The following is a 15,056-nucleotide window of genomic DNA, read 5'->3' on the forward strand; positions in this document are numbered from 1 at the left end:
ACAGCTCACAGCAACCTCTAACTCCTGGGCTCAAGCCAGTCTCTTGCCTCCGCCTCCCAAGTAGCTGGGACCACAGGCGCCTGCCACAATGCCCGGCTATTTTTTGGTTGCAGCCATCATTGTTGTTTTGGCGGGTCCGGGCTGGGGATTCGAACCCGCCACCTTAGGTGTAAGTGGCTGGCGCCTTAGCTGGTTGAGCTATAGGCGTCGAGCCATCAGTTTATATTCCTACCAGCAGTGTATAAGTGTTCCAATTTCTCCACATCTTTACCAGTGTTTGTTCTTTTACTTTAAAAAAATATATATTACAGCCATTTCAGTAGGTGTGAAGTGGCATGTCATTATGGTTTTGATTTGCATTTCCTAGTGACTAATGTTAAACATCTTTTCATGTGCTTATTGGCCATTTGTATATCTTCTTGAAGTAAACGTCTTCAGATCTTTTGTCCATTTTTAATTAACTGTTGTATTATACGAGTTCTTTATATATCCTAGATACTAGTTCCTAGCAGATATATGATTGGCAAATATTTTTTTTCCATTGTATGGGTTGATGCCTCATTTTCTCGGTGGTGTCTTAGATCACTAAATTTTAAATTGTGATGAAGTTCAATTTATCTACTTTTTTCCTTTTGTCTCTGTGCTTTGGGTGTCATAGCAATTATTTTATTTTTAGTACAGCAAGTGAATTAGGAATTTATAAGTGTTCTAGTATTAGTCATTGATTTGAAAGAGTGACGTATGTACTTCACAGTTGGATTTTTCTGGCACTTTCAACTCCTGATCTATTTTATTCACTGTAAGATTTACGTCATTCCCTCTTTGTATTTCCTTGGGGTCTCATGTTACTTATGTTTCGTAGGGTGTGGTTCCAACTGCTCAGCGAGCTGCTATCGTTGTGGGAGTAGAGCTTCCTGTCTATGATATTACCAAGAAGCACTTAATATTGTCAGGAATGATGGGCGACACAATTTTAACACACTTCGTGTAAGTAGGATAGGTTGTGCTCATTCTATACTTGCAGCATTTTGAGCACCAAGAACCTCTTTTACTGAAATCCTCAAGTGGAATTGACAGCTGGTATGTATGGCCTAAATACCCCTATCTCTCCTTTTACCAGAACTTTAAGACTTCTGAACACTTTACACTTCCCAGAGATCTCAGCTGGTGTATTTGGATACTTGGGAGCAGAGGTCTACAGGATTTGCATTTGTTCATACACAGCCTCTATATCTAAAAAGCACATCTGTTATTTTCTTTGGTTAATTTTGTATCATAAGCAAACTTTTATCAGTGGGAATTTGGAAAAAAGGGTGAAATTATACGTATAGGGTCTGTGAAACTAAAGCATAATTTTTGGCTGAAGACTTGTTAATCTCTTCTTACATTTTCTTCATCTTGCAACCTTTATGATATTTTGCTACTGACATAGATTTGACATTGTGGTTTGATGGTGTGTGATATTTACTATTTAGAGATGTTTTTAGGCTTATGAACTGTCTCCTTTAAGAAAGAGGCTAAGTTTCAGATTGAAAACTGAAGGAACATCTAGATACCAACTGAGTGGTATCTGTGTAAAATAGATTTCTTTCCTCTTTAGATCATAATGAAAGTGCCAGCACCAGGTTTTATCTGATGGATCTGAGTTATTATACATCGATGCTTGGCCTAATTTCTGTTTAAAAAGGCAGGGGATGAAAGTGGGGGTAGTCTGTCTTCTAAAAGTTTTCATCTTTAGTTCCAGCTTTACATGTGGCTTGGCAGGGGCTCTGGCCTCCAATCCAGTTGATGTGGTACGAACTCGCATGATGAACCAGAGGGCAATCGTGGGACATGTGGACGTCTACAAGGGTACTTTGGATGGTATTTTAAAGGTATGTACGTTGTAGATTTGGGGGTACATTTTAGTTTCCTTTTATGTTTCAGACCTTTCAGTCATTATTAGTTGCTATATATCATTCAGAACATGAAAGAATCATTATGTATATTTTTAATAGCCTCTTAGAATCATTCCCAGGTTAAAAAAAAAAGCTATTTCCTTGGCAATCTGCTGATGTACAGAGGTCCTTAATATTATTGTTCTGATTCGAGTGCTTGAGAATACAGTCTGCTTTATTAATAGCACCAAGTAGAGTTACTGATAGAAAAGACATAATATGTCCCTATTTGCCCATTTCAGGTAAGACTAGATAATAGAAAACCTGGTATTTAGAAAAAATCCTGGTTCTTGATCTCAGTTCAAGGCTTTGCTATTGTTCACTTTGGCCTTGAAACTTTCTGCTGTTAATGTTTGTAGGGAACTGAATATTATAAATGTATTATGCAGTTACTGCAATAAAAACAAATTTGGAGCTAAAATGAGATGTTGCCATATGGTTTTTCTGCTAGTTTTATTTAAATATTTATTACATATCAGGCACCATTTTAGTAGTTACAGGGAAATTATAGCTATTATAAAAGTACCTTAGGTATGTAAACAAGTAATCCACACAACTGGTAAATGGTAAAGTCAGAGTTCTGTGGAAAGAAATTTTAGCCCAATTTGAGATACACTCTCTGTAGGTGAACAATCTAAATCCTGAACAATAATAACTAACATCTGTTGAGTGATTTATTGTGTGTTAGGAACTGTCCTAAAGAGACTTAACATGTATACATTCATTTAATCCTCATCATTACCCCATGAAGTCTATGCTGAAGCAGTGAGAGATTAAGTAACTTGCCTAAGTTTTCACAGCTAGTAAGTGGGAGAGCTGAATTTAAACTCAGATCATTTGGCTTCAAACTTACATTCTTAACCTCTGTGCTACTGTACCTTCCTTATATTGGCTAAGGTTTAGTTAGGTTATAAAGGATATTGAATGCTTGGACTTTTTTATGACTTGGTGGGGAGCTATTGCAAGTTTTTAGAGCTGGGTATAGTAGTGTATGCTTTTGTAATGCCAACTGCACAGGAGGCTGAGGTGGGAGTATGCTTGAGGCTAGGAGTTCAAGATCAGGGTGACACAGGGAGATCCTGTCTCAAAATGAAATAAACAACAAAAGAATAATACTTTTTTTAATCAAATCATAGCTGTGTGCATTGATACAGTCATGGGGTACAGTGTGCTGTTTTTATATACAATTTGAAATATTTTCATCAAACTGGTTAACACAGCCTTCATGTCATTTTCTTAGTTATTATGTTAAGACATTTATATTCTACATTGAGAAAGATTCACATGTGAAACTAATTTATAGCTTTCATAGGAAAGCTATAACCCAATTATAGCCCAAGAATATGGGGAAAGAATAATACTTTTAATTAGGTCAGATTTGCATTTTAAATAAATCATTTTGTCTTTTGGAGACTGGATTTATGACATTGGTTCTCAATTTTGGTTGCACATTGGAATCACTTGGAGAACTTTCACAGATCCCTTGTTTGTTTATTTTTTTGTAGAGACAGAGTCTCACTCTATTGCCTTCGGTAGAATGCCATGGCATCACATAGCTCATAGCAACCTCCAACTCTTGGGCCTAGGCAATTCTCCTGCCTCAGCCTCCCAAGTAGCTGGAACTACAGGCGCCCACCATAATGCCCGGCTATTTTTTTGTTGTTGTTGCAGTTTGGCCAGGGCCAGGTTTGAACTTGCCACCCTCGGTATGTGGGGCCAGCACCCTACCCACTGAGCCACAGGCACCGTCCCCTTGTTTATTTTAGATCAGTTAACGGTGGGGGGGGGTAAGATGCAGCTGTCAATATTTTCTTTTTTTTTTTTTTCTGAGACCGAGTCTCACTTTGTCACCCTCGGTAGAGTGCCATGGCATCACAGTTCACAGCAGCCTCAAACACTTGGGCACAAGAGATTCTCTTTCCTTAGCCTCCCAAGTAGCTGGGACTATAGGTACCCGCCACAACTCCTGGCGTCTCACTCTGGCTCAGGCTGGTGTCAAACTCATGAACTCACCCTCCTTAACCTCCCAAGTGCTAGGATTATGGGCATAAGCCACTGCGCCCAGCAGGTGTCAGTATTTTCTTTCTTTCTTTCTTTTTTTTTTTTTTTTGAGCCAGAGTCTCACTTTGTCACCCTTAGTAGAGTGCTGTGGTGTAACAGCTCAAAGCAACTTCAAACTCCTGGGCTTAAGCGATTTCTTGTCCTAGCCTCCCAAGTAGCTGGGACTACAGGTGCCTGCCACAACACCTGGCTATTTTTTTTTTTGGAGACAGAGTCTCACTATGTCACCCTCAGTAGAGTGCTGTGGCATCACAGCTCACAGCAACCTCAAACTCTTGGGCTTAAGCAGTTCTCTTGCCTCAGCCTCCCAAGTAGCTGGGACTACAGGCACCTACCACAATGCCTGCTATTTTTTGGTTGTAGTTGTCATTGTTGTTTAGCAGGCCCTAGCTGGGCTCAAACCCACCAGCCTCAGTGTGTGTGGCCGGTGCCCTACTCACTGAGCCACTGGTGCTGAGCCGCCTGGCTGTTTTTTTGTTGCAGTTGTCAATGTTGTTTGGCAGGCCTGGGCTGGGTTCAAACTTGCCAGTTCTGGTGTATGTGGCTGACACCCTAGCTGCTGAGCTACAGGCACCAAGCCAGGTGTCAGTATTTTCAGAACTTGTTTAGGTGATTGCAGTGTTCAGGTTGAAGACCATTAACCTAAAGGATAAGCCTAGAGCAGTGGTTCTTAAAAGTTTATCATGCATAAGAATCACCTGGAGGACTTGTTAAACTGCTATTAGCTTGGCTCCATCTCTAGATTCTGATTCCATAAGTCTGGAGTGGGAGTCAACAGTCTGCATATTTTTAACAAGTCCCCAGGGAATACTGATGCTGTTACTAGGGGGACCACATTTTGAGAACTGTTGACTTCAAGCAGTGGTTCTCAACCTTCCTAATGCTGTGGCCCTTTAATATAGTTCTTGTGGATTGCGACCTACAGGTTGAGAACTGCTGACCTAGAGAGAGGGAAGCTGATTAGAAGACTCTTTCTTTTGAGACAAAGTCTCACTTTGTCGCCCTTGGTAGAGTGCAATGGCATCGTAGCTTACAGCAACCTCAAACTCTTGGGCTCAAGCAATCCTCTTGCCTCAGCCTCTAGAGTAGCTGGGTCTATAGGCATCTGCCAGAATGCCTGGCTATTTCTAGAGACGCGGTCTCAACCTTGCTCAGGCTGGTCTTGGACCTGTGAGCTCAGGCAGTCCACCCTCCTTGGCTTCCCAGAGTGCTAGGATTACAGGTGTTAGCTGCCGTGCCTGGCGGAAGACTCTTTTAGTAATCTAAGCAAGAGGGGATGAAGGCCTGAACTTGAGCATGATAATGGGAATATAGAAGGGATGAAGTTGAGAATAATTTACTTGATAGTAGTCAACAGGATTGGTTTGACTATATGTAGGGAGGTGTGGAAGAAAGGAGGTGTCAAAGATAACTTCTGAGCTTTTGGAGTTAGAGACCAGATGGTGAATTCATTCTCAGAGGCATCACAGGAAGAGGGGTAGGTTTTGTGGACAGCATCATAGTTTTGGACACTTAGTTTGATGTGCATGGAGCATCTGGTGGATGCATTTGGATATACTAGTCCTAACTCAGAGTTTGTGGATGTAGATAAGAACCTGTGAAGTCATTATCAGACGGGGTACATTACCATGGAGGGAGTTGACCAAGGAGAGCAGATAGAGGTGTTCACAACCTTTTTGCCTTCTCACCATAATGGAATACTATTAAACTTTCCAGTAATAGTGATTCATTGAGGTGGTTATTCTCAAACTCTGGAAAGTGTAGTTTGGCAAAAGCCCCCTTTGATATTTCTGCATTTGACAATTGCTAGTAGAGGGAGAAGAGCAGAGGGCCAAGGAAAGAACACTGAGTAATACCAATTTTTAATGGCTTTGTGGGTGAGGAACCAGGAAAGACACTGAAATATAACAGTTGAGAAGTTATGAGGAATCTTGGGAGAGAGTACTGTCATGGAAGCTGAAGGAGTAAGGAATTTTAGGAAGGAAAGAGTGACTATTTAATATCACGTGCAATAGAGAGCTACAGTATGATGAGTATTACAAAATGTCTGTTGGATTAATATTTTCCAGAGGAAGGTTGGTGAATTGGTGTTTGCAAAAGCAAGACTGCTGTGTGCTGAACAGTGTGTTTAATTATTTATTCCTTCAATAATAAAGGGAGTTTATGTCATACATGTGAGGCACTGTTCTGGGATGGTGAGGCTACATTGGTGAACAAAACAATCCCTGCCTCCATGACACTTATATTCTAATAGAAAGAAATAGATAAATACATAGGAAGTGAGGATAAGTAGAAAAGTATAAAGCACGTTTTGAAGAAGATTGGCTAAGAGAAAATAGAAGATATAATAATACAGTAATAGCTAACACTTACTGAATGCTTATTATGTTCCAGGCACTATACATAGAGTATATCTTTTAACTCTTACAGCAATCATGTGGGGTAGATATTACCTTTCCTAGTTTATAAAAGAGGAAACTTAGGTTCATAGTAGCTAAGTAACTTACCCATGATTATATAGCCAATAAGTAGCAGATCTGAGACATAATCCAGGGTCTATCTGATTCCAAAGTTTGTACTTACAATAACAGTATGCTTGCTGTATTGGCAGAAACATTATTTTTATGTTGCTAGTAACCTTTAAGTTCTTACATTTGTTCACTGGTTCATGTACTTGCTATTAAAGTTCTTTGGCTTTGCTCTATATTGTCATTATATGTAGTAGTATCATACTTTATTATTTTTAATTTCATCTTTAAGAGTCCCAAAGCACTTTGGTGAATGGAGTCATTTATTCATTTTTGACATAGAAAAGAACAACAGCACATCTCATCTTGTCCCCCCACCTAAAATCTTCCGAAGGCTTCTCATTGACCCAGGGATCTATGTGACCTCTTTTTGTTCCTTTAGCCATATTTGTATCACCTTTATTCTAATTCCAGATGTACTCAACAGTTTCAAGTGCTAGGTGTTCTTTTTTCCCTAAGTTTTCACTCATGACATATACTTTGTTAGAATGCCCCCTCCACTACCCTAAATACCAGTTTCCTAGTTCCTAGTCATTCTTCAAATCTGATAACTTTTTTACAAAAGCCTTCTCTGACCATTGGACTAGGTTATGTGTACATGGTTTCTTGTACTTCCTTTTTCATAGCATTTATTTTATTTTATTTTATTTTGAGACAGAGCCTCAAGCTATCCCCTTGGGTAGAGTGCCATGGCATCACAGCTCACAGCAACCTCCAACTCCTGGGCTCAAGCGAGTCTCCTATCTCAGCCTCCCAAGTAGCTGGGACCACAGGCACCCGCCACAACGCCTGGCTATTTTTTTTTTTCCGTTGCAGCCATCATTGTTGTTTGGCAGGCCCGGGCTAGATTCGAACTCGAACTTGAGCCACAGGCACCAAGCCCATAGCATTTATTTTTTAAAAAATCTTTATTGAGGACTAATTCACATATCATAAAATTCACTCATTCAAATTGGCATTTAGTGTTTTGGACTAAACAATGAGATACATGCAATAATTTCCATAGTCAATTTTAAAACACTTTCATGACCTCATAAAGAATCCATGTACCTGGCTCAGCGCCTGTGGCTCAAGTGACTAAGGCGCCAGCCACATACACCTAAGGTGGCGGGTTCGAATCCAGCCCGGGCTGCCAAACAACACTGACGGCTGCAACCAAAAAAAAAAAATAGCCAGGCGTTGTGGCGGGTACCTGTGGTCCCAGCTACTTGGGAGGCTGAGGCAGGAGACTTGCTTGAGCCCAAGAATTGGGGGTTGCTGTAAGCTGTGGTGCCACGGCACTCTGCCCAGGGGGATAGCTTGAGGCTCTGTCTCAAAAAGAATCCATGTACCTGTTAGCTCTCTCTCATTTCAACCTGCTCTCTCTCATCATTCTGGTCTAAGCAACCACTAATCTACTTTCTGTGTGTATATATTTGTTTTGTCTAGATATTTCATATATATAATTAAATCATATAATATATAACCTTTTGAGGCTGGCTTCTTTCACTCAGTATGTTTTCTAAGTTCATCCATGTTATAGCATGTATCAGCAGTTCCTTTTTATTGCTGAATAATATTTCTTTGGCTGTATCACATTTTATTCACGTTTGTTAAATTTTATTGTAATTACTTTTAATATCTCTCTGCCCTGGTAGATTATCAAATCCATGAAGGCAGAGCTGTGTGCATCTTGTTTATTAATTTATCCATGGCAAATTATTGAACGACCAAGTCTGTATAACTTCATGAAGTAGTCTGTTTTCTGTGCTTATCTACAGAAGTTCTTGTTTGTTTTCACATGTCTCCCTAACGCCAAAAAAGTGCCTCCCAGTTCTAACGTTGTAAAGAAGTTGTTTCGTGTTTTGAAGATTTATAAGAATTCCAATGTTCACAGGCACGTTAGAGACCCTTACTGTAATTGTGTGTTCATTTATGCAGCAACTATTTACTGGGGACTTCAACGTGTCAGACACTGTGTTAGGTGGTAGGGATGTAATGGTGAAGAAGGCAAACATAGTCCCTGCTTTCCTAGAGATTATATTGTGGTTAAAGAAGACAGACAATAAATACACAAAGAATGCACAGTATAATTTCAGATAGAAATAAATTCTGTGAAAAAATTAACAGCATATTGAAATAGTAACTTGGTGGTGAGGCACTACTTCAGTTAGGATAGTCAGGAAAAGCCTGTGAGGAGGTGAAATTTGAGCTGAGATCTGAATGATGAATATGAAGGAAGTGGCCATATGAAGAGCTAGGAGAAAGGCATTTTATAAAAAGGGAACAGGTTACAAAGGGCCTGAGTTGGGAATGAAGGGGACATGTTCAAGAGTTAGAAAGGATAGTGTGGCTGAGTATGGTGAATGAAGGACAAAGTAGTAGGAAATGAAACTGGAGGGAGGGAGAGTGGCTAAATCCTATAGGATGCTATAGGTTATTGCAGGGAATTTGCAATTAGAATGAAATGACCAAGAAGCAATTCAAGAGCTTTATGCAGAAGAGTGACATGATATGGTTTATAATTTTGAAAGATTGTTCTGGCTTCTAGGTGCGGATTTCAGACCAATTAGGAAGTGTATTGTGGTAGTCCAGCTAAGAGATGATGGGATAGGGTTGTATCTCAGTGGTGCCTTGTCATTTAATAGTTTATGATTCTAGATTATCTGTATCTGGGATTTATTTTGGATGATTTTCACAATTTTTGTTTTTTATAATTTATTTCAGATTAATATGAGGGTACAAATAATTAGGTTACAGTTTGCATTCATTTTTGCAATTTTGCAATATTACTTTTGGTCTGAGACATTCAGCATTTGCTGAAGAACCATTGGGAGAAGTATATTGACTATGTTTCCATAAATATTGCCTTTATTATATTACTATTTGTTCCCTTACAATGGTTAGGAAGAATAGTTATCTCTAGTGTTTTTAATCTACAGGATATAATGAGAGATATTTACAAACTTAGCTTCTCTATTACTGTCATTCCAAATACTGTATATCCACTATTTATTTATTTATTTACTTTTATTTTTGAGACAGACTCTAACTATGTCACCCTCAGTAGAGTGCTGTGGTGTCACAGCTCACAGCAACCTCAAACTCTTGGGCTTAAGCTATTCTTTTGCCTCGGCCTCCCAAGTAGCTGGGACTATAGGCACCTGTCACAGTGCCTGGCTATTTTACTATTGCAGTTGTTGCTGCTACTCAGCTGGCCTGGGCTGGGTTTGGACCTGCCAGCCTCAGTGTATGTGGCTAGTGCCATAACCACTGTGCTACGGGCGCCAAGCCTTTTTTTAGAACAGTGATGTTTCACTTCATCAGTAGAAAGGCAAAATTACATTTTCTTTTTCTTTTTTTTTTCAGACAGTCTCACTATATTGCCCTCACAGTAGAGTGCTGTAGTGTCACAGCTCACAGTAACCTCAAACTCTTGTGCTTAAGTGATTCTCTTGCCTCAGCTTCCCAAGTAGCTGAGACTACAGGCACCTTCCACAATGCCTGGCTATTTTTTGTTGTTGTTGCAGTTGTCATTGTTTAGCTGGCCTGGGCCAGATTGGAACCTGCCAGCCTCGGTGTATGTGGCTGGCGCTGTAACCACTGTGCTGTGGGCACCAAGCCCAAAATTACGTTTTCAATGTCTAACACAATGACTAACACATTATAGTTACTTAATAGATATTTATCCATTATATATGAGCCGTTTCAGCTGACTGAATTCAGCACATACCACCCATTTACAACCTTTGATATGCATAATTTGACATTTAACTCTCATGACCCTTCAGTGTGTATTGGACTCCGTTATATAAGGTAGGAAACCAAAACTTAAAAGCAGTTCACATTGTTTCTCATGTAATCCTCAAAGCGTTGACATGAAGTAGGCCATGGTGTTACATAGAATTTACAATGATGAAACAGACTCAGAGAAAGACAGTGACTTGCCCAGCTCCTGTTCTCTTACCCTGTATTTGTTTCACTTATGATTCCTATCATTTTGGATATATCCTGTTCTCTTACCCTGTATTAGTTTCACTTATAATTCCTATCATTTTGGATATAATGTATATCAGTTTGTATATTTGTCAACTCCACTAGAACATACATTCCATGAGGGCAGGGGCTGTGTGACATGTTACCCTAAACTTAAAACAACATTTATTATTTTGCAGTTTCTGTGGGCCAGGAATTGAGAAGCAGTTTAGCTGAGTGATTCTAGCTTAAGATTTCTCATGCAGTTGTAGTCCATATGTCAGCTAGGGCTGCAGTCATCTAAAGGCTTGACTGGGGCTGGGATATCTGCTTCAAAGATCCCTTGTACCTATTGGCTGAAGGCCTCGGTTCTTTACAGTGTAGGCCTCTCTGTTCATAACGTGGCATCTGGTTTTCTCCAGAATAAATGATCCAAGATGCCTCATTATATATATATATATAATATCTAGCCATGGACGTGGCATGTGTTCATTAGTACTGTATTCTATTGGTGACAGATCAATCCTGATATGTTGTGGGGTTAGAGCTGTACAAGGGCACAAAGAATTGGAGGTAGGCTTCACTGGGGGCCGTCTTGTCTTGGAGGGTGGTTACCACAGACACTTCTTCTGTCTTGTTTACTACTGTATTCCCAGCATCAAGAAGAGGGCTTTGCATATGGTAGGTGCTCAGTAAATGTTTGTTGAATTGTGGATGGATTTAGGCTCCATGTGAATTTAAATTGTAGCTTTAGAAAAAAGGACACACCTCTTGGGGACAGAATACTAATATTAGAGGGACTTCACCTAGCAAATGCAAGCAGTGTCACCTGGCTCTTTGTACCCTCAGTGATTCCCCCAACAATAAAAAACAAACAAAAAAACCCCAAAACATCTTTCATGGAGTCCAAATTGCTCTGGGGTGAAATTAGAAGATGATTGTTAAATGTAACGAGAAAGGGGCATTCACTCTTTGTTCGTTTGTTTGTTCATCTTTCCTTCAGATGTGGAAACATGAGGGCTTTTTTGCACTGTATAAAGGATTTTGGCCAAACTGGCTTCGACTTGGACCCTGGAACATCATTGTATCCTTTTAGAATACAAGAGAATGAAAGCAAATGCTTCAAGTTCCCAGGTATTTCTAGACTATGGGAAGGAAAATTTGATTATTAAATCTTTAGGCAAGTGAGAAACTGAAGCATCTTATTGATGACCATTGAGGATGGAATTAAAGAAACTTATTTCATGAGGAGGCTAATACCAACTAATAAAGGGGCAAGAAAAGATGTGTCAGATTTTCCTTTTTAAAATGAAATGAAAACAAATACAGCCAAGCTGAAAGGGGCTGTGAAGTTTTTAGAAACCCTAATGGAAGATGCCCACAGGACAGTCCGTGCTGAGGTAGTCCAGATTTCCCACCACTAACTATAGGACTGAAGTAGCTGAGAAATAACAACAGGACAGAAAACATTCATCGGGGTGAAGGCAGAGCCTTTCAAGTAGGGCTCAATCCCAATGGGTGAATCTCCCTCATTTAGCTATGTTTGAGTGCCTTCTATGTGTAGACCCATGTGTTGGATACTGTGTGTGGTGGTATGTGTGTAATGGTGAGGTCTACAGGGTTGAAAATAATTTATTTTCTCCCCTATTGGGGTCTCTCTCTTTGGGGAGAGAGAGATGGTAATGATTATTCTAGCATGGAATTATATGTTGCTGTTTTGATTATTTTGTGTTTGTGTGTGTCCTGTTTGTCTTTGAACACTGAGTATATTAGAGGTTTAATGTGTTTATATTGCTAAACGCCAACGATTATAATGGGCACATAGTAGGCACTCAATGCATGTTTGTTTTGACAGGTGTTGTTTTAAAAAAGACTTTTAAGCAAATGCAACTTAGCATAGCACAGACTAAGCACAGATTAACTTAAGAGAATGAGGTGTCCAATTTTAAAACCAGGTCTGACTTTCAATATCAACCCAGTGATCTTCCATGACTTACTTACTCCTCAGTTTTTTATTACATACGAACAACTTAAGAGGCTTCAAATCTAAGGACTGAATTGTACGTGTGAGCCCAGCTCTGCCAGCCTTTCTACTCTTCTTTTCCCTTTTTCTGTGTCCTAATGTTATGTCAACAACATTCTAAGTGTTTACTGAACCTCTGGTCTCCCGAAAGCCTTCTGATGAAAGAACAATAGGATGATTTAAAGTTGTTATGTGCTTGTGTTACCGTGTTAACTTTTCCCCGGGAGGAGGTGTTAACATTGAGACTCTGGCCCCAGATTGGTATCTTCTATGAAGATGGATACTGATGGGTGACACTGAAAATGGCCTTCTTCCCAAATGAGGATTAAATGTAACTGGTTAGCCCCAGACTTGGGCTAGAGCAGAAGGCATAGGCCAGGGTGGTTACTGCGGTGTATGTTATAGACCTCGGTACTCATTAAAGTATTGGCAGAATCACTTTGGCTTTGTCTTCATTTACTATTTTCTTCTTGACAACTCTTTTAAGTTATATTCTCCAGAAAGTGATAAGGAGAAGGTGACTGTGAAATGGGGACTGAGCTCTTAAAGTATACTTTTATGGGAATAGAATAAGTGCTTTCTGCTTCCCCAGTGCCATTCCCCATTGTCATACTGCCACTCACTTCTAAACATTGGGCAGGTGGTTCATTCCTAAGCATGAATAAACAAGCAGGTGGATCATTTGGAAGTTTCTACAGATGAGATCCTAAAAGAGGCTTAAAATAGAACCCTGTGCCCAGGGTTCTAATCATATAGGCAAATAGTTCGGGGTATTTTCTTGTACTAGAACAGCCTGGCTCAGTATAGGCACACAAATGTTTGTGAAATGAATAGTCTAGTTTTTCATTTTTATCCATTCATTCTTTGGTTCAACAAACATTTATTAAGTATCTATTATATCTTGGATGCTGGGAGTATAAAAATGACAAGAAATAGTCTCCGATTAAAGCTCACATTATAGTGAAAGGACAGATTTGTAACTAAATAATTAACAGTAGGTTTAAAGTACTGTGTGAGAGATTAACAAAGTACTGTTGGAGTACAGAGGAGGAATGTCCTTAGCTAGGGGATTTACCAAAGGTTTTATAGCAGAGATGACATTTGAGGTGAATCAGAGGAATAGTAGATGTTACCATATAGATAAGGCATTATACATTTTGACATACGTAAAATGACATGTATCTACCATTATACAATCATACAAAATGGTTTCACTGTCCTAAAAATGTTCTTCCTATTAATTTCTCCCCTTCCCCTAACCTCTAGCAATCACTGAGCCTTTTACTGCCATCATGGTTTGGCCTTTTCCAGAGTGTCATATAGTTGGAATCATACAGTACCCTTTTAAGATTGACTTCTTTCACTTAGTTACATGCATATATTTTTAAGGTTTCCCTATGTCTTTTCATGACTTGATAACTCATATCTTTTCAGTGCTGAATAATACTCCATGTGTGGATGTACCACAGATTATATTATACATTCTCCTACTTAAAGGATATCTTGGTTGCTTCCAAGTTTTGACAATTATGAATAAAGCTGCTGTAAACATTTTTGTGTAGTTTTTTTGTATGGACATAATATTTTGGCTCATGCTCCCACAGAGCATGATTGCTGGACAGTATGATAAGATTATGTTTAGTTTTATAAGAAACTGCCAGACTTGTCTTCTGATGTGGCAGTACCATTTTGCATTCCCAGCAGCAATGAATGAATGAGAATTCTTGTTGCTCCCACATCTTTCCCAGCTTTTGTTTTTATGGTTTTGGATTTTAACCCTTGTAATAGGTGTATAGTGGTTTATATTTACTTTTCATATACTTTAAATTTTATTTTGTATTTATTTTTATGGTTTTTTTTTTTTTTTGAGACAGAGTCTCACTCAGTCATCTTGGGGTTGAGTGCTGTGGCATCATAGTTTGCAGCAACCTCAGACTACTCTTGGACTCAAGCCAAGCCATCCTCTTGTCTCAGCTTTCCAAGTAGCTAGGACTACAGGTGCCCACCACAACACCCGGCTAGTTTTTCTGTTTTTGGTAGAGATAGGGTCTCCCTCTTGTTCAGGCTGGTCTCAAACTCCTAAGCTCAAGCAATTCACCTGTCTCAGCCTCCCAGAGTGCTGGGATTACAGGCATGAGCCACCACGCCTGGCCTTGTATTTCTTTTTTAAACACTACACCTATCAGATATACTACTCATCCCCAAATAAATGAGCAAAAGAGAAGGCATTTTTTCACAATGATACAGGCTGAAAAATAGTTTCTTGAAGGGTTTATGTATATTATAAAATGGCTTTAATTTACTTCAACCTAAATATTGTTCCCTCAAAAATCTTTCCAGTCAGCTTGGTGCCAGTAGCACAGTGGTTATGCCGCTGGCCCCATACACTGATGTTGGTGTGTTTGAACTCGGCCCAGGCCAGCTAAACAACAGTGACGACTGCAACAACAACAAAAACGGCTGGGCATTGTGGCAGGTGCCTGTAGTCCCAGCTACTTGGGAGGCTGAGGCAAGAGAATCACTTAAGCCCAAGAGTTTGAGGTTGCTGTGATG

At 39.6% G+C, this 15,056-nt stretch overlaps 1 protein-coding gene across 2 annotated transcripts in view; it reads left to right on the forward strand.

Annotated features, from left to right (window-relative positions):
• SLC25A14 (solute carrier family 25 member 14) overlaps positions 1 to 12,941 on the forward strand; it is a 41,004-nt gene extending 28,063 nt beyond the window's left edge. The window contains exons 7-10 of one of the 2 annotated variants that reach the window (XM_023517379.1): positions 863 to 987; positions 1,739 to 1,874; positions 11,484 to 11,564; positions 12,489 to 12,941. In XM_023517379.1, the coding sequence (XP_023373147.1) occupies positions 863 to 987; positions 1,739 to 1,874; positions 11,484 to 11,564; positions 12,489 to 12,530 (384 nt within the window). In that variant the 3' untranslated portion in view covers positions 12,531 to 12,941. The remainder of the gene's footprint in view (positions 1 to 862; positions 988 to 1,738; positions 1,875 to 11,483; positions 11,565 to 12,488) is intronic. The other variant, XM_023517380.1, reaches the window with a different exon arrangement.
• The last annotated feature ends 2,115 nt before the right edge of the window (positions 12,942 to 15,056 follow it).

The sequence above is a fragment of the Otolemur garnettii genome, unplaced genomic scaffold (assembly GCF_000181295.1).
Source record: "Otolemur garnettii isolate 467f Iridium unplaced genomic scaffold, OtoGar3 scaffold00109, whole genome shotgun sequence".
Taxonomy (NCBI): domain Eukaryota; kingdom Metazoa; phylum Chordata; class Mammalia; order Primates; family Galagidae; genus Otolemur; species Otolemur garnettii.